At 38.1% G+C, this 21,029-nt stretch overlaps 1 protein-coding gene across 1 annotated transcript in view; it reads right to left on the reverse strand.

Moving 5' to 3' along the window:
- The window catches only part of PPFIA2 (PTPRF interacting protein alpha 2), a 335,304-nt gene that overhangs the window by 111,542 nt on the left and 202,733 nt on the right, over positions 1-21,029 (reverse strand). Inside the window, 2 exon segments of the mRNA XM_058420262.1 lie at positions 9,344-9,508; positions 20,024-20,125. Coding sequence (XP_058276245.1) covers positions 9,344-9,508; positions 20,024-20,125 — 267 coding nt within the window.

The following is a 21,029-nucleotide window of genomic DNA, read 5'->3' on the forward strand; positions in this document are numbered from 1 at the left end:
CTCCATGATCTCCGTCAAATTAATAATGTCATTGAGGACATGAGTTCTCTCCAACCAGGGATGCCATCCCCAGCAATGCTCCCTCAAAATTGGAATTTGGCAATCATTGATATCAAAGATTGTTTTTTCCATATCCCTCTGCACCCTAATGATGCCACATGTTTCGCCTTCTCGGTCCCTACCCTCAACCGAGAAGCCCCAAGGAAAGAAACCACTGGGGGTATCTTCCCCAGGGGCCAAGAAACTCGCTAGTTATTTGTCAGTGGTACCTCTCTACCTTGCTGTCCCCAATGTGTGCAGTTGCGGGAGAAGCCATCATCCTGCACTACGTGGATGATGTGCTTGTGTGTGCCCCCAACGATGACTTACTGTCCCATGAGCTTGACCTGACAATCGATTCTTTGGTTGCTGCCAGGGTTCGAGCTTCAGGAGGAAAAGATTCAAAGGATGCCACCTTGGAAGTACCTGGGTCTGGAGATTGGTAAGCAGACCATTGTGCCGACAACGTTGGCTGTCAAAAATAACATCAGGACCTTAGCACATGTCCAGCATTTGTGTGGCGTCCTTAGATTGGGTCTGACCACTTGAAGACCTAAACCCCCTCTTCAATCTGTTGAAAGGGGGAGAGGAGCTAAGTTTCTCCTAGGACACTTATCAAAAAGGCACGAGCATCCCTAGATGAAAGGTACAGGACTGTATGGTTTCCAGAGAGGCCAATGGGTGCAAAATCAGACTTGCCATTTTAAATTCATGATTTTAGGCAAACTGCCACACCTACACAGGATGATATTTCAGTGGAAAACAGTGGAAAAATTTTAAAAGGACAAAAGACTGTAGGGATCCCCTCTTAATAACAGACGTGGCTTTCCTCAGTTACCCACCCGGTCCAAAGAATGACCAGGACCACAGCAGAACTAGGTAGCAGAATTTATCCGAAGAAAGCCAGGACCAGACTCAGGGATAGGTGTAGTTGGGTAGATGTGATTTTGAGTGTATTCACATCCAATTGAGGTAAACTTGGGCCAAATCACAAAAGCAATGTTGGAGTACCTGCTTCATGAAACTGAAGCTCTGCAGTTTGCTCTGGATAGTTACACAGGTCAAAATTTCAAATCATCAGCCTGCCCACAAATTATTCAGAGAAATTCAGTTCAAATGGTCATTTAGAAGTGTTCAGAGCAGGAGACCCTTAAGGCTCTAATCATTTTTACAGATGCATCTGGAGCATCCCACAAGTCAGTAATAACTTGCAAAGATCCTCAACTCAGCAGTGGGAGAAAGATATTGTTGAGGTGGAAGGATCACCTCAGGTAGCTGAGTTGGCTGCAGCTGTTAAGAGCTTTGAAAAATTTCTGAACCATTCAATTGGTCACAGATTCAGCCTATGTAGAAGGTGTAGTATCCAGAGCTGAGGCAGGCTGTACTGAGGGAGGTCTCCAACACTGCACTTTTCAACTTGCTTCTCAAAACTAGTAAATCTGATCTCCCACTGAGAGCAACAATTTCATGTGATGCACATCAGACCACACACTGATTTACCAGGGTTCATAGCTGAGGCCAACAGGAGGGCTGATGCTCTTGCTGCACCTGTGCAGATGGCCCCACTCTCAAACATCTTTGAACAAGCGAAGATCAGCCACCAGCTTTTTCACCAGAATGCACCAGGCCTAGTTCGACAGTTTCACCTAACTCGGGAACAGGCTTGGGCAATTGTGGCAACATGCCCCTCATGCCAGCAACACACACTTCCAGCCCTTAGTGCAGGAGTGAACCCCATGGGACTGAACAGCTGTGAGGTATGGCAGAAGGACATGACACACATCATGTCCTCTGGCAGGAAAAGGTATGTCCATGTATCTGTAGACACCTTTTCTGGAGCTGTCTATGCCTCTGCCCACACAGGGGAGAAGTCTAGTAATGCCATGAAACACCTAATACAGGCTTTCTCCTTCCTGGGCATCCCCAAATCAGTGAAAACTGATAATGGACCCACGTACACATCCAAGGAGTTCAGAAGCTTCCTGCAGCAATGGGGAGTAGAGCACAAAACAGGCATCCCCTACGCCAGGAGGGGGATGGAGGGACCCACCAGAATCTCAAAAGGGTCCTCAGCCAACAACATCAGTCTCTAAAAATAGAAACACACCAAATCCAGTTATCCAAAGCCTTGTTCACTCTGAATTTTTTAAATTGCACATATGAAAATCTTAACCCACCAACTGTGCACCATTTCAGAGAGAACTGCCAGCTGCACCTGAAAGCAAAGCCACCGGTGATGGTAAAGTATCCAGCAACCTGGGAAACAAGAGGGTCCTCATGATCTAGTCACCTGGGGTCGTGGGTACACCTATGTGTCTACTCCCTCAGGTCTCAAGTGGGTGCCAGCCAAGTGGGTGAAACCTTTTATCCCTAAAAGTGCAAAGCCACCTGCAGAGGCCCCCACAAGTAGCCAGCGCTGCCTGGAGAAGGAGAAAGCGCCGGACCCTCTCCTAATTATCCTTTTCCTTAACAGTGTTTTTCTGAACCGTTTGTTTGCACTAGATGTCATTTTTATTTTTCAGCTTTAAAGGTACTCAAGGTCCAAACTCTGAACATCTCCCACGGACTGACACCTTCCTCCTTTTCAATTTGATAAGAAAGAGGGAAAAGTTTTTGTGCATTATTTGGGTTTATATTGTATTTCATATTTATATTGAGTTTTGTAATGGTTTCTTCTGTACTCCCCTGTTCCCTCAAAAATCCTGAGGTTTGTCCCTGCCCCCTTTTCCCTGCCCATTCTCTCACACTGGAATGTAATCCAACTCTGTTCCACCTTATTTCTGACCTGGGTAGTGGCCTTGTCCCTGCCTTTAGGCCCCTTCCCGTGGAAATCCAGAAAGCACGTGGGAAACCTTCCTCTTGGCTGGGGGACAAGGACCAGGCTCCTGAACCAGGTGGGGGCAGTACCACAGAAGAAGACTGAATAAAGCCCTGATTTCCCCTGGATCAAGTGCAGACCTTCCTTTGCCATCGATGGACACCTGTTCTGTCTAAAGGAAAAGGTTCCTGGAATTTTTTGGGGCCCCTGAGGAAAAAATCCTTCCAACTGTGGTTTTTCTCTTGAGCTAGCCAGGGCTCAGAGAGACTGCCACAGTAGCTGCGTTCCACAGTGAAGATCAACTGGCACTTTTCTTATGGCCACTGATCAAAAAATTAGGTTTGGAGAAGTTTCTTCTTTCCTCTTTTCCAATGCACATTTTAAAAGTTGAACCCAAACTTTAAAGCAAAATAGGAAAAATGTCTGCAGGACAACAGACATGTTCAGATAGATATTAGAAGTCAAGTAGAACGATAGAATGGCACAATTAGCATACTAATTTTTTCTATCTTTTGTTCTTCCTGAATTGTCTATAAGGACTATATATTTCCTGAGCTACTCAATGTATTTTCTAAGCGTGAAGTTAACATGAGCTTCTATTTTTTATTCAGTTCTAATGATTTCTAGGAAACATTGTCTTCACTTGCTCTTTTATAAACAATTCCATTATATTCAAACAAAATATCATGAAGTATTTTGTAGTGCTGTCTTACATCAGTTCCACAACTTTTCATTGCATGAAAAAAAACACACAAAAAAGGTGTGAGCTACTCAGCAGAAGTAAGAGTAGTGTTTGAGACCTTGTAGCATTAAGAACGACAAAGTGAATAACTGAAAGGTTCTTACTCTATGAATACTTCTGCAAATTTCACCAGACTTATACAATAGCAAAAGCTATGTTAAGTCAGAATTTTATATTGGTCCTAGCCCAAATCACTCCTAAGTTCAGGCATTTAAAACTTCATATTTTTTTAACAATCCTCATTGTTTGTGAGATATGACCTAACTGTACACTTAGGTAAAACTGTCACTGATTTTAACTTCTCACATGATGAAAATTTAAAATTGTTAGCAGAACTGTCCATATGCTTTGATTTTGTATTCTAAAAATGCTAGCATAATTAGATATACTCTTTTTTTGACAATATGTATAGCTTCTGTCAAATTAGATTTCTAAATAACATAATAATAACAATAAAATAATAATAATAATAATAATAATAATAATAATAATAATAATAGTACAGTTATTTTTTATCAATTTCATTTGCTGTGACACAACTTACCCAGGGAGACGCAATGAGATTTTTCTGAGGGACACATAGAATGGTAAGCATTTTGAAACTAAATTAACTCTGTCATTATCCCCATGCCCTGAAGAGAAAATTCTCATAAAATACATTAAAACTGCAAAAACAGTCTATGAAGACTTTTGTTTGGCACTACTAAGATATTGTACAGATGATGGGGTAAGACGAAAACATACTCTTACCACTTCCTACTTCCTAGAAGATATCTATTGGGTCCAGCCAAACAAGACTAACTCTGTCACATGGAAAGCCATGACAAGCCTTCATTCTCCAGAGCTGTGGCATGTAGATAATGAGAGAGACCCTGAAGGAGCTGTCAGACTGAAAAACTGCAATGACAGCCATGTTTTCTCTGAATAGTACAATCACAGCTGTGATCTCTCTATGGTGGACAAAAGGTAAAGGCAAAGCCCAGAGTTCATGTAATAGATAAAAAGTCAACAGATTTTGAAATAAGGTATCACTCCTGATCTTTTTTTATACTTAAGCAGGCCTGCCTAGAAATTGATATATTTTATTTTTCATCTTCCAATCTGTTAATAAGTTTCATTGCATTTTCTTATAGTAATGAGGATAGTTTTGTAGTTCTTGTACTGTGCATGTAGCAATCCTTTCACCATCAGTCAAGTTTTGTGGCAGAGCTTGTTACAACACATCAAGATGTTGTAGTGTAGGAAGTGAAAACATGAAAGAAAATTTGCATTTATGAAGAATTTTAAGATTTTCTTCATATTTTTGTAAGTTTAAAGGGCAAAACTTATCATGAAAATATTTGCTATGCTTTTCCAAGAAAATAACAAGTACATAAATAGTTTCGGTGTCAATGTTCTTTGTGAAGAAAAAAATAAAAATTTCCATTATTCATTTGCAAAGTGTCATGATACACTTCCAGTGCACTTTTGACAGTTTTTATTACTCTTTATCCATTAACCCACTTCAGCTTTGTGCACATTTTCTGACGGGGCACTGTTTATTGTGCTGTGACACCAGTGTACCATAAATCATGTTTTTTTACCTCAGTTTTTAAAAAGTTTTTTACCTGTGATATTCTGCCCGCACACCTCCCCTGAGCACAACAGCAAAGTCTGGGTGAGTGGAACATTACCCACAATACAGGAAGACAAGACATACGTAAGTCAAAGGCAGTAGATTGACTCCATCCACAGATGCCAAGAAATTTGATTAGTTTGTCATAATAAGGCCTTTTTCAACTTTGAAAGTAGGAGAAATCAGGGAGATTCCGGAGGAGTGCAAACCTCACAAATGTTTTGTCCTCCTTCATGAAATATAGGAGTTATCCTGGGAAGATCCAGGAAAGTATATGCTGGCCAGCATAGGGAAGGTTATAGAGCAGCTCTTCCAGGAAGTATTTTCAGGCAGATAAAGGACAAGATGGTGACTGGGGAGAGCCCTTATGGCCTTGTCAAAACCAAATGATATCTGGCCAACCTTACTGCCTTGCATACTAAGAGGGCTGGCTCCATGGATGAGGGGAGAACAGTGAATGTTTTTTGTCTTTACTGAGGTTTTCTGCAAGACCTTCCATTCATCCCTAGGGAAACTGGTGAGATGTGAATTGGTGAAGTAGATTCTTGCATCATGGACTGCAAGACCTTTGTGATCAGTAACACAAAGCCTGTGTGGCAGCCCATTGCCACAAAATCCATAACCCTGGGGAATGAGGCAGGCCTCGGGAAGATGAAAGCAGTTTTGTAGAAAAGACCCTAGTGGTGAAAAAGACCAGCACACAGTTTGGCCAGTGGGTTGGAGGAAATTATTATTGCCCTCCAGACTTCTGAGGCTGCATTTGTTTCAGGCTACCTGGTAGAAGAAACATATTGGCAGATGAACGCCCACCAAGCGGGCCATGGGCTGGAACACATAGCATATGAGACAGGCTGAGAGAACTGGGTCTGGTCAAAGTGAAGAAGGAAAAGTTCATGGGAGATCTAATTGCTGTCTACAAGCAGCTAACCAGAAGATGTGGAGGAAATAAAGCCAGGTTCTTCTTGTAGATGCAGGAAGGGAAGACCTTGCAGGATGTGAGGGGAACCAGTGCAACAGTCAACAACAGAAACTCCAGATAGGTATTACGGGAAAAAGTTACAGTGAGTGTGGTGGAACACCAGAATAGGTTTTCTGCCTAGAAATATTCAGAAGTTATTGGATACAGCCCTAAGCAACCTGAAACAGTTGGCCCTGCTGTGAGCAGGAGGTTGGGCCTCATGTCTCTGTGGAGCTCCAACCCATGTTGTTCTATTAGTCCCTGAAAAGTTTCAGCGCATTTTTATAGGTGGATTGATATCTTATTTCTGAAGGGTCTGAAACAAATCTAACTTACATAATTTTTCTGTCACCATGCAGAATATATGACTCACATGCCATAAGAAAAATTTAGCACATTTGGGTGCATGTATCTTTTCTACTTCCATTATTTTTAAATAAAAATCACCATAATGCTGACACTTTGTGAAAGCATTATATTATTAAGTATCTGGGCGATATATGCAACGTCTTTTGATCCAATCCTTCCAGAGACACTGTAACAAAACCAGGTATTTATATAGGATTTGTACTTAAAAATAATGTGTGCTGGGTTTATAACAAATTATTTTTAAATAATTTATTAAACAGTTTACTGGACTTATCTCAGAATGTTTTATAGTAAAAATATGATTTATTGCATGAAAATAAAAGGGTTCCACACACAGGTAAACAGCATGTTGGAAAAAGAAATTTTGACCAACCAATTTTAAAACCTGTTTTATGATGGAAACGAATCTTCTGTTAATATGAATGCAGATGGTTAACTTTTCTACCCTCATAGTTGCCATTATCAATGTGACAGGAATCAATTAGATGCATAAGATGTCTATCTATGTCATTCAAAAATTTTTTGACATGCTGATTTTAACCTGTTACATTTAAAATAATATAAGAATAGAATTTTCAACAATGTAAGTCAATTTTTTTCAATGATGCTAGTCAAAATATAACATGTAGCTTCAATCCAGTTCCAAACAATAATTTCTAAAATGTAATTGTAAAATAAACTGCATAGAACCAAAACACTAAAACATTCACAAAAGAAAATGTGTAAGATATGCACAACTGTTGAATAACCAGAATGTATTTTCAAGTTAGTTCTTACTATTTCTCATACTTATCCAACACAATGTCAAAAATATAAAGCTGGAGAGCTCCCTACCCTAGCTTTATCGATATTTAAAGTGCTGGGTAAAAGATCAAAGCTCAGAGCATAAACCCCATCAATCCTCAAAAGTTCTTTTTATTAACAGAGGATTTTTTTAAGTCTTAATGACATCCAAAAGCTTATTATAGTGGCTAGAAGTAATTATATTTCCTTTTCTAGATTTTTTTAAAGATGCTTTCATGATATCTGAGTAGAACATATAACCCAAAAGATATACCTAAACACATAATAAGTTTTTTATTTTGGTCTCAGTTTCATAAATTTATTTAACTTTGAACTGGGTAGCTAACCTAATATGACTCGTAACCCACAGTATCTCATCCTTTCATTACCAAAATGTATCTATTGCTATACATCTACAGCTAGCCTCAGTTCATTAAAAATGTCAACTTTATGAGTATATTTCTAGATGTTAAATCTGTTACTGACGAGACCATTAAACTGGCTCTGTACAATACAGCTCATCTGTGTCGTCAATGGTTTCAGATGCTGTGCTGCACAATGTCATCCTGCTTACCCAACCATCTCAAGCAGAGAAGCAACTCAGCAGCAGCCATGAGCAATCAGCCAAAACAGACCCTATAAGGAAGAAGGTTCTTTGCTCAGGAGCCCTGTTTCTCACCTGCTCCCTGCATGTGTAGTTTTGAGGCACTAATTTAGATATATCACCTTCCAAGCATATTGTTTTTAGACTTCAATCAGATTTCTGAATTCATGTACACAATACTCAGGGTGATTATTCATAGTTGTATAAAGTTTCATTCACTTTGAATATAGTCTTTCCAGCACAGGATACATGAGGAACACAGTGGAAAGACCCTCTTCATTAGCATTTGATGCATTTATCAGTGGTTTTTGCCTTGATTCTGCAAGCCCTTCATCACCTCTGATAATGAGGAATGTACTACTTACTTTAGGTTACACTACTTGTAAAGGGAACACTGTCTTTATGTAGCAATTGCTAAAAAGATCTCTGAAATTTAGGAGGATTTCTCCCTAAAAATATCTAAGAGCTAGATCCCTTACATAGTTAGGAACATCTCATTCTGCCCCTCTGTGTGTTTTTAAAATTTGAGATACACCTACATTTTCATGGCCATAACTTAAGCACATTTTACACCAAATAAATTCTACAAGGTCATCTTTATTTAGTGCTAAATAGGAGAACCATGTCTGGTAGGGGTGAGATTTTCTTCTTTTGAAAAGTCATTTCTATTGTCTACAAAAGATAGCTGAACTGACCTCAGGTGCGTTACAGCTATTGGCCATACATTCTTACCATCCAGATTTCTCTGGACACCTGTAAGTGCTCTAAGTACAGGATTTATTCCAAGTAATGTTGTAGTGCAGTATTTGGGTTTATATTGTATTTCATTTTTATATTGGGTTTTGTAATGGTTTCTTCTGTACCACCCCATTCCCTTGGAAAATGTATAACGAAGTTTGTCCCTGCTCCTTCTCCCCACCCATCCTCCCACACTGGAATGTAATCCAATTCTGTTCCACTCCCACCTTGTCCCTGATTGGGTAGTGGCTTGTCCCTGCCTCTAGCCCCTTCTCCCCTGGGTAAAAGCCCTGGGACCATATGGAAAGCTCTTGGGACCGGGACAGGGATGGGAACTGGACTGGGCTCCTGCCCCTGTGGAGGCAGGAGCAGAGACTAAATAAAGCCTTGATTCCCCCCTGGACCAAGGGCAGACTCTTTCCTTTTGCCATTGACTGATGCCTGCTCTCTCTAAAAGAAAAAGTTTCCAGCCTCTGGGATCTTTTGGGACCCTGAAGGGAAAATTCCTTCCGGCGTGGATTCACTCTTAAGCTAGCCGAGGCAAAAACCAAGCACGGGCTCCAGGAAAGAGAGAGCTATGACAGAGTAAACAAACAATACTGTTGCTCTGCTGCATCATAAAGCATATTTAGGCAAGTTAAAGAGTGTATTTAGTAAGCTTTTTTCCCATACTGTACCTTTTCATCCAAAGCCTTGTGGTGCTCAAACAGAGACTTCAGAGCTTTGAGGACCTCAACTTCACTGGAAACTCCTGAGGGAGACTGTGCTTGCCGTTTCACCACTGTCATCCTCAGGGACCTTTCGTGTCTTGAGACAAGGCACTCCAAATGCTCCAGTAACAACTATTGAATTTGAAATAAAAAGTTACTGATTTCTGCATCCCTAAATGCCACAGAAATTCTAACTACAAAGTGCATGATACTAAACATCAACTCTCTTGGCAACCTCATTGTAGGAGAGATTGCTGGAACTATTAGCAATTTTTCAAGTTTCTAAACCAGAGGGAATAAATGAAAAAACAGAAAATCGACTCATGATTTCACTTAAAACTCTGCTATGAAAAGCAAGAACAACAAATCATTGAGCACAGGATCACTGTTCTACTAAATTAATGACATATTTACATATCATTTGTGATAGTAATTGACAAGAATTGACAGCCAAATAAGCAAAGACAGTCTAAAGAATCATGCAAAAATATTAATTAAGTTTACAATTAATTCAGCCTAACTGTAATATATTTTCAATTTCTCTTGAAAGCAACTTATCAAAATATGTAGGAGTGAACAGTACATTTTACTAGATTTTTAAGACTGCCACTGCTAATGGTACTCCTCACTAGCACATGCTTTAAAATATTCATTTCCTCTGCTGTATTAAAAACACAACAAAAACCAGAGAAGTCCATAAACATCTGTAAAATAGACTGTAAATAACGAATTGTAAAAACATATTATATTTAGTTTTCATTATTACTCTGAGGTTAAAGGAAAAATAAAAATTATATGTTGATGTTGTATAGAAAATTCCTCACTTGGCCATACATTCATAGGGCTAGCATTACTGGCTTTAGTGCCTGAACATGAAAGTGACTTGGTTATCTGTAAGGTTAAATCAAGGTAGCTAAATTAATGAATCAGAATGCATGTTAAATGTATTGTAATTACAACAAACAATTACATCTCAGTCATCGATCTGGAAATCTGAAAGTTACATGAACAACTGTTTAACATTTCTCCTCTGATGTGGTTCTTAATATAGCTGCTATTAGTAAATATATATTTATCTGTGATCCACAGTTATTCTCAGTTACATAATGGTTTTTATTCTTACATGAATTACTAGGCATAGAAGAGCAAAAGCGGAGGGCAATTACATTAGAGATGTAGTATGTTGGAATTAAGTCAGATCAGGGATTATTATAGTTTAGTGCTGTCTTCAAACATGGTTCTTGTGTCTGGATTTCCACCTGGTTATTATATTACAATAATCAATTATTCTTCACAAAAAGTAGTGAATGAATATGTGAAAAATGTTAATACAATTAGAGTTATAATGACTTCTTGCAGTTCAAGAAAGAGGGTCTCCCATCATTTCTGAACCCAAGTGGTGGCCTGTATTTATCAAAACCGAAAGAAATTCACAAGTTTTCTTATCCCTGAAGGAATAACAGCAGATATAGGTGGATTTTTAATTATTTGAGACTGTCCAAAGTAGCATGAATTTAAAGAGACCTCTTAATGATAGAGCCATCAAGAATTCAGTATGGGGCTGTGGGAAGTTTGCAAATTAAATGAGATCAGAATATTTTCCAAATATTTACAGAGTATTTCTGTTCACAGAGGTACTTAAATAAATAATTAATTGCTATCATACATAGAACTGAATTCCTGAATTTTGGTCTAAATTCTTGTACCATCATGGTTTTTCTAGGCCATCTAGTTGACCTGTGAGAGAGCTGGAGGAAAGTAAGTTAATAGCTGATTTCTAATCCTTCAGCCTACTCTCTCTCTGTCCTGTCTCTTGAAAGGGTTTGTGAGGGTGCAACATTTCCTTCTCTGCACAGTCTAATCTGCCCCACTCCATAGCCCTGGGGTAGCCAGAATCTGACTAATCCACAGTGTGGGCTTAGATTTCCCCACAGTCATTGCCACCTCCTGGCTGATTCTATTAGAGCCTGGTTTGTCCTGGCTCTCTTTACCCAGAATTTTTTCAGAGCATCATAGCTACATCTGGATCAGTCTAGATGAAGCCAAGATGCTACAGATTTCTGAAGACAGTGGGGAAAAAAGGGAAAACATTGATCCATAGTTGAGTTTTTAGTATGGCCACTGCTTCCATAGGTCTATAGTTGTCTAATGCTAAAACTGACACCAAATAAACCAGTCCAGAGTAACAAAATCTTGGCAACCTTTTTTTCAGCCTAACTCTGAGCAAATTTATCATATTTGGTGTCCTACTACCCTAAATGACTTAGCTCCCAAACACTGTGATGATCAGGGACATCTGAGAGCCTGTATGCAGGACTTAGTTGGAAAGGAAAATGGGAAAATCTGATTCAGGAGAGAAGAAAAGTGATGGTGACATGGAAACCTTGACATGGGAAAATATTTATGACAGAAGAAATTACACATAACTTATAGCAGAGAGATAAATAAAGAACACACAAAAAACCTCCTAACATACATCCAGAACTTCATTTTGAACCGGTGCAGACAGACAATCCCAACAGGGAATGTGAAGCATGAACAGAAGACAAGAAACTTGCTAAGGAAAGGCAGAACGGAGATCAGGGTAATGAAGAGACGAGTTAAACAAAGTTTTCAAGTATAAGAAGAGAGCAGAGTGGTGGGAACTCTGAATTTCTAATGGGGTGATTGTGGAGGAGTTTGCTATTTGAGATGAACAGTACAGCACTTCAGCATTTTGCAGAGCTACAGACAACATATTTGTGTTATGTTACAGCCGTGTTAGAAACATGCATAATACTAAACCAATGACCATCACCCATTTAACATACACAAAAGCTGTTTGTTTTTAGCTTAGAACTACCATTTCAGAGCAGAAAAAGACATATTCCAATGTCTGCATACATTTCATAGTTGTTACGTAAATCAAGTGCAAAATGCTGTGTTGCCTGTTTTACTGTATACAGATTATCACAGCTGTGTCAAAAGAACCCATGGAGAACTAAAACAGTGCTTGTGACCATTTTATACTTTTTCTTTCTCTTATTATTTACTCAAGCATTTGCAGTCACTCATTCTTCTGGAAACTACCTCTGAACTGAATTTTCCTTACCATCAACTCTAGGAATGCTCAAAAAGGCGTGCTACCATAGGTTTCTCGTTTCTAAGAAAACCTTATTTTTGCTTTTCAACAAAAATAATCTCTATTTCTTCACAAATTCTGTGAGCACTGCTAACAGCAAAATCAGCTGAGCAAGGAATACTATTAACCAGGTCTCTTAGTGAAACATTACTCCCAGTTCTGCTGAAAGGGAAAAAAAAACAAGGGGTAGGACCTGTGACTGAGAGTCTGATAGCAAATCCTTGCCCCCTGCTCTGATGAAATGCTAGATTCACGGAATAATAGACTTGTTTAGACAGGAAAAAACCTCTAAGATCATCAAGTCCAAACATTAACCCAGCACAACCAAATCCTCCACTAAAGTGCCATGTGCCACATCTACACATATTTTAAATACCTACAGGGATGGCAACACTACCATTTCCCTGGGCAGCCTGTTCCAACGCTGTATCCAATCACTAAGATAATCTTGGTGAAGAAATTTTGTCTAATGCCCAATCCAAACTTCTCCTGGTGCAACTTGAGGCCTTTTCCTCTTGTACTATCACTTGTTACCTGGGAGAAGGGGCTGGCCCCCACCTGACCTACAGCTGTAGAGAGTGATAATGAGACGTTAATTTTGAGGAACTAAGGATTTTTAGGAAAGTTAAGATAATAAGTTGCTGAATTAGCTGAAGTAGATAGGTAATCTTTGTTCGCAGTTAACAGAAGCCGGATCTTAGATAAGCTACCCCGGATTTAGTAACTCATTGCTTGTCAACTTTATGTTTATGTAGCTGTGCTAGTAATGAAAAACAAAATGTGGTAAATAGGACATAAGATAGCTGCAGATTTTCTGCTTAAAGGACCAATTGAACACAGGAAACTGTAAGTTCTACCAAAGATTAATTTGTCATGAATGCATTGAAAAGGTAGAAAGGTCAGGACGAGGAAGACTCATCTTACCTCCTCATTTTGGGTGACCCCTCCCCAGAATAGACCCCCGACTCATTTTAGGAAACAAAGTACGCATGCTTACTAGACTTTTTGCCAATTAGCATACGAAGCAAGAAATGGGAGGTGACAGGGGTATGAATATGCATTTGTATTTTGGGTATTCAACACTTTTGTAAATAAAAGGCTTTGTAATTACCTGTGAATTTCGCAGTGCAAATTAGGGAAATATCCCGCCGTGCTGCCCGGCCGTAATAAACATCCACTTTCTAACTTTAAACTGTTAGAGAGTCTTTGTCCGTCACAGTTGGGTATCGATACTAGATCAATACCCATATTTCTTTAATAAGTCAATAAGGTCTCCTCTGAGCCTCCTTTTCTCCAGGCTAACACCCCCAGCTGCTCCTTGTAAGACTTGTGTTTCAGTTTTGTTGCCCTACTTTGGACATGTAACAACAGCTGGTGTTTTATTCCACTTTTCCCCAGTTACAATTGTATTTAAAAAAGGGGTAATAGATCTTCCCAGTTTCCGTGGGAAGTGAAAGTATCAACAACACTGACAGAATTATCAAGCGTCTCAAGGCTACCATGATGGGGGAAGGGAATATAAACATAAAAGATTGACAATGAAGATGATGGTGTGTCCAACCAATGTTTACCATCAGAAGGAAATCACAATAACTTATGGGCATGGTGAGAACTTTCCTCCACATTTGTAGTTTTAATGTTAATAAAAAGAATTAATATACCAAATAGTTGTGAGAACATCACAAGATTTCACATTTAAATAACATTGAAACAATAATGGTAATTAATTTAAACTACAAAAGAATTGTTAGAAACAGCTTTAGGGATTTCAGTAAGTTGCAACTAAACTCCTGGCATTAATAGTGATCATGGGCGGCTCGAGTATTTTTCTGCTCCCTCATGCTGTCAAGCTTGTTACAGTTGTCAAGCACTCAGAGGGACAGAAACCTTGCAGGGAAAAGAAGAAGATCAACAGCAGCAGGTAGGACAGAATCACCCACGCATCATTGCTATGCTTTTCCTACTGGAAAGCATAAGCTTGACAATGAATTATGAAATAATCTGACAAGTGAGTTTTATGCTGGGCAAATTTTAGGATGCTCAAGATGCCATGCTGATAATTGTATCATGTAAATAGGATTGTTTCTGGAACTCTGGACTTTCTATGAGCATTAAAAAATGTATAAAAAGAATAATTTAAAGACTGAAAAATGTTCTAGTGCATATTTTTTAAATAAATGTAGCATCTTTAAAGTGTTAATTAGAACTAAGTGAACATGAAAGGAGAAAATTTTTAGAATACACCCATCTTCCTTTATTTCTCAAATCTCTTACAAAGCAACTATGGAAGGGATTGATTTCTGTGAAACAGAAAAGCATGGTTAGATTTAATGGTATAAACTACATAAGCGTAGATTACCACCTACTCTGCTCTACTACACCATACCATCACGACTCATGGACACTGATTTACAAATGGAAAATGAAAGAACTTGAAATACTCATTTTAAGGAAAGATGGCTCAGTAAGTTGAAATTAGTGTGACTCAGTAGATTTTGCTAGTACAGAACTTGGATTTTAATCAATATAAAATATTTTATCTTAAGTTTCATTATTTTTAAAAAGCTTGTTTGTATAAAAATTCATGACAGGATAATAAATGGAGAAATTAAAGAATCAGCAGATGGTAATGGAGAGAAAAGGAGAGTCATAAACAATGAAATACAGGGAAAAAACCATAAAAGAAAATACTTTTACTGAAATGAGACAGACTCAGCTTAAAGTATTCCTTAGAGAAATGAGATAACCCACTAAGAAGACAATTCTCTTTTGCAGTTCAGCTTAGAATTATCCCAGCACTAGGAAAAACTGAATTTTCTTTCAGTCTATATTCAGAATTCACATTTTTCAGTGAATCTCCATCTCTGGTGTGAGCAGAGAAGACAAGTAAGATAAGAAGACATAGGGTTAAGACTACTCCTAAAATCAGTTATTTTCTTCAGTATTGTTCCACAGTGATGGAAACAAATTTTCACCTGTAGTCAAGTGGTGTGACCTCCAACAGCTACATTGGAAAATTAACAGTGAAAATCTTTCTCTGAAAAAATAAAATTGCAGCCCAACTACTGCAGTATGTCCCAAATCTGTCCTTCTGTACAGAAACCAAAATGCAAGTAACCTAAAAACTAAAACCTTAATGAAATCACATATAAGTGAAACAAAGAGTGAAAGAAAAAGTAAAAATCAGATAATGACACAAAGTAATAGGAAGAAAAGGGGTTTTATAAGAATAATGAATAGAAATATAATAGCCATTACACTGCACAGATTACCTAAAAACACATAGTTATATAAAAACATGTAATTATTGAATAAGTATATATTACAATTACTATCTATTGTTGCACTACTTTCTGACAGAAGTTTTTTTTCTTGAAAGAAGAGACACATGAATCTACAAGATAGTTAATATTGAGGCAACGATATATACTGTTACTTATATTATTGAATTAATGTTTTGCCATTTGCAGAACTTTAGGAGACAGATATACTTATTTTCATGTGTACAGTGTTTTTAGACCGTAAGAACTCCTCATGTTTAAAAAAGAAATAGAGTATACCTGATTAATTTTCAGCACCTATGAAATTGATTTAATTAAAAGGACCTATGAGAAAATAACCTAAAATAGGTAAAACCATACTTTAAGATATATTCTCAGAGTTTCCCAACATGGAAGAAGAGAATTTGAATCATAAAATATAGGCTTAAGTTCTGATCTATAGGTATAATGATACTGCAGTGCATAATTGAAGATGTTTCATAAACCATTCAAGTCCCATACCATGGTCTGCCAGAGAGAACCTATCTGTCTTCCAGTCAGCAATACCACACAGTCAGTGTGTGGTACCACACACTCCCACGCTTTCTATTTTGCCTCGCGTGCTGATAGATTAAATTGCCAGCTTTGTTGTTAACATGAAAATATTTCTACTGTAATATGTCAGAAAAAGTTAACTATCATAATTCCATCATGGTCTCTCTCTGTTACCATCAAGGTCTACTGCTACAGCTTGGCATAGAGTGGGAAATCAGGATGTGGAATCAATTTTGTGTTTTGTTTGTTTATGTGATGCACAAAAACTATGTGAGGCTGTTGCCATAAAATAAAGAAACAGAAAGGTGTGGGTCTAGAGTAAATAAAATACTGCCAGTTAGGCATAACTGAAAATGTAGAGGGGACAGGGAAGGCTGGTATGTACTGAGGACCTGACAGAATTGCCACTTTCATTTCTTTCTGCTGATAGACAGTTTGAAGAAGGGCAAATCAAACAATATCTTTTTTGCTATCACCCCAAGGAGATAAAAGATTGCAATTAAAAAAAAAAAACAAAAAACAAAAAAACCAAAAAAAAAAAAAAAAAAAAACACCAAAAAACAAAACAAAACAAAACAAAACAAAAAACAAACAAAACAAACAAACAAACAAAAAAACAACAGAAACTGCAATTCAGAACTGAGCATCTTCATTTAAAAGCAGCAGGAAGTGTTACTTGAGACAAAGTGGTTCTCATGTGTAGTTCCACTATGTGTGGTTATGCATGAGTATGTCCTGGGGTGCCAGGTGAGCCTCATTAATGTAGCCAAGCTAGGGCTGGCTTAAGTGAGAACATTAGAGGGATGGACAAAAGATGCATTAGTTGGACATTTAATTTTCACACTGTGAAAGCGTATCAGTGGTCCTCCAAATATTATTATTTTATTAGAATCCTTGCTAAGTTAATAGAAACATTTTGGAGTACATTTTTTTTCTTACAAAATACTACTGCTGTTTTGCATTAATAACACCATATATCTCAGTTTGTGAAAGTGCCTCTTTATAGGCAATGGCTCCCAATGAAGCTGCTGGAAATCTAATCACTAGCACATCATTGAGTTGTGTGCTGAAAACAACAGCTTCGCAACTAAAATGCTCATCTTTCCCTATCAAAGGAGTGTCCCTATAGAAGACAGCATGAGTGTTACAGCCAACTCTGAGATATATTGTAGTATATGGTAGTTTAAACCCTGACAAGAACATAAATGCAACATGACAGGGTAATAACTTTTTAATGAAAATGCTAGAGGTCAGGGTAAGGCGTGTCTCTGAATTTTTTCTCTCTCCTTCTCCATTAATATTTGAACCCCTTGTTTTCTTGCATTCCCTATATTTTTTCATAACCTGTTTGCTTTGCATTTTTTTCACACTGTATTTTATGTTACTTATTTTTATATTGGGTTTTGTGTTATAATGGTTTGCCCTGTACTCCCCTGTTCTCCTGGAAAGTGTTTTATTCCAAGGTTTGTCCCTATCCCTCTTCCCTGTCACTCCTCCCAGTCCCCTCCTACGGGCCCTGTTTGTCATTCAGCTGTTCCTCCCAGCTTCTGGAGAGTTCGGGTAAGGACACTGAATGATAGGGCGAGAGCCGAGGAGGTTACTCCCTTTATGTTCCCCATTGGCTTCTTTAAATGTTCCTCCAACCCTGTTCCACTCTCACCTTATCCCTCATTGGGTGTTGGTTTGTCCCCTCCTTTAGCCCCTCCCCTGTATATAAGCACGGACTGAAAGGCCGGGCCAGGACTTGGCAAGAGCAGCTGAACTGGGGCAGACATCCAAACAGGATGGGATAAAGACTGGAATAAAGACCTTGGACTGCCCTCTCACCAAGTCTGACTCCTTTCCTCCACCACAGACAGGGTCTCTCTTGTGATAAAGGGAAATGCCCCTTCACCGGTCCCCAGGTTTTTAGGACCCAGGGGAGTTTTCCTGTCTTGTCTCAGTCTCAAGTAAGCCTGGGCGAAACGGAGCCAGCGGCTCCAATAGAGACAAGCAACAATAACCTAAAGATTTTGATTTCTAGCTTCATCATAATTTTGGAAACACACTGTTAGCATTTACTAATTTTAACTGCAAGAACTTCAAGGATACTTAGACACACTGTAACTCCCATTTGTTGATATCAGTTCTCCTAGAAAATCTTCTTACTGATTTTTCTTTATGTAGCACAAGAAACACAAGAATGGATGATCTTTAAGCTTCTTGTTCTGCAAAGAAACTGCCTATGACAGAGATAATTATGACTTGGGAGATGACTTGCAGTTGAGTCATCTTCCTTTTGCATCACAGTACTTTGGCAAGTGACTATCTTTGGTTACTAGGCTGTCTTGGAATTTTTGTTAGTCTGCACTCCTTATATCAGACCCACAGTAGGTATTGGTGCACTGCAGTTTTAACACACTAAGGCTGGCATTCAGTGGACTTTGGAGTGAAATGCATAAAGCATTTTTTTTATTAAATACTAAAATAATACACATGTAGGAGATAATTTAAGTAGCTATAGAAAGTCTTAAGACTTTTCTTCAGCTGACATGATTTGCTAAACCTGGAAAATGCATTGCAATTCCTACATGTTTCTCAAAATTATTTTATTAATTAATTAATGGGAGAAAAAGTAGGTCCCACCTACATTTCCCATAAGATTTTCCAAACCCATCACCTTTAAGAACTTTGTGTGTAATGGTAGCATCTCCTGAATGTCCAGGAAAGAGGTAGATGGGTCAACTTTGTCTCTCTGTAGGCTTCTGTTTCATCTATCCTCCCCTGAATTTCTGAACTCTATGGCACTCTCTGGCTGGAAGAGCAGGAAGATGGGAAGAAGAAAGCAGGGAGAAAGGGGCCTTCTCTCAGGTCTTTTGGCAGATTATGACTATAACTATGTATTGTTAGATTCTTTTCAAAATGCAAATTAGCTGACAAAGAAGAGATGTTAGCTGAGCATCCAAAGTGCTATTAGTTTATTAAGAATAGGAAAACAGAAAAAGTTGCACAGGTCACAGAACAAAATATGGATATGAGAAATCAGACTTGGTGTTCAGCCTCTGAGATCTATTTTGTATGTTCACTGTCAGCCTGACTCCCACCTGATCTGGGACTACTCTATCTCTTTTCTCACACCTTTCCACAAACACCATAAAGTCTCCTCTGCTACCCTCTTGTGTTTCTAGATCAATTCTACCTTTGCCCAGACACTTTTATGTGCAAATGTTTTATTCTGAAAATAATTCTGTCCATCATTTGAGAATTTTCAGAAGGTGCTGTATCATATTCTTGTTCCCAGACAGAACACAACAGAACAATCTTCTGAATGAAGCAGAATATGATAAATTTCAAGATTAAATCTTGCTCCTGCTCAGCTGTATGGCAAATGACATTTACTTCAAGGGTCACAAGGCTGCACGTAGACTAAACAACAGACTTCCTGTAGTATATGTGGCAGCCTTCATCTCATCCTTACTCAGATCAAATCCAAGGCACAAGGCAAAACTGGTTGTCTGTTATAACCTTGCCTTTTGCCTTGATAAGAGGTGAGGATATGTGCATGCTACTCAGGCTTGGAAGGCTGCAGGAGTCCCTTGCTTTAAAAAGACATTTAAAAAGATATATCTCCTTTACCCATGAAAATGCTGGATTTTGTCTTATTCATACAAATGAAGATCTAAATTTATATGTAAGTTTACACACACATGAAATCCAGAAAAGTATACTTACTCTTGTGTTGTTTCTTTCAGCTTTTAGTTCTGAAATCTCTTCCTCTTTTTCAAGCAGCTGCTCCCTGCATGCATTTAATTCTTTTGTCAGTGCAGCAAATTCCTGTAGAATAAAATTATATATGAAGTTACTCAAGATGTAAGCACTAAGATAACCAAATGCATGTGCATTCTGGAGTTTAAGGATTTAAATCATATTTAGAAATCATCAAGACAAACTAAAATAGCATATGTAAGCTTCAGCATCTTCCAAAATCATTTCAAGTCTAGACATGGCTAATAAAAGGTAACTACTGATTTAAGTTTAGAAACAAAAGAATATATAAAATGATGGCAACATCTCCTATACATAAGCTATCAAAAAGGACACCAGAAGAACAGAACTGGCCAAATTCATAGCAGCAGAGACACATTTCACACATAAGGAGGTTCATCTCAACATAGCCACTTAGGAGGATTCTTGCCACTTCATAAGGCAGCATTTGCAATATGCCATGTGAGAAAAAAGTTAAGGTATTCAGAAATAAAAATCTACCTAATATCATATTAACATGAGTAATACATGAGTTGTGAAAAAAATACTTGATATTGAAGTTAACCATTAAAATTTATTCAGCCATTATGACAGGCTGTGATGACTCAGAACAATATTTTTTAGTTGGAATGAACTTCCTATGAATTAACACTAAAAAATGAAACCAAGTTTTAAGCTGCTCCTGATGTTAAGTTTTATGCATGCAACAACTAGGTATTCTGAAAACATCTTTTAGTTTTCAAAACTTCAATTTAAATGTGTTGAATTTTACCATTGTTGTAACTCTTCAACAACACACATAAATTTTTGTCTGTACAAAGGGCAGTCATAGAGTTATCATTGATTTCAATAAGGAAAAGGTTTCACTCCATATGTGTTTATTTTGACAGGCGTAAGAAATACTTAACTGTAGTAGTGGTTAATTTTATCCATTATAGCAAAAAGATGCTACATATCTCACAAACACAATAAG

Source organism: Hirundo rustica, chromosome 4 (assembly GCF_015227805.2).
Source record: "Hirundo rustica isolate bHirRus1 chromosome 4, bHirRus1.pri.v3, whole genome shotgun sequence".
NCBI lineage: Eukaryota > Metazoa > Chordata > Aves > Passeriformes > Hirundinidae > Hirundo > Hirundo rustica.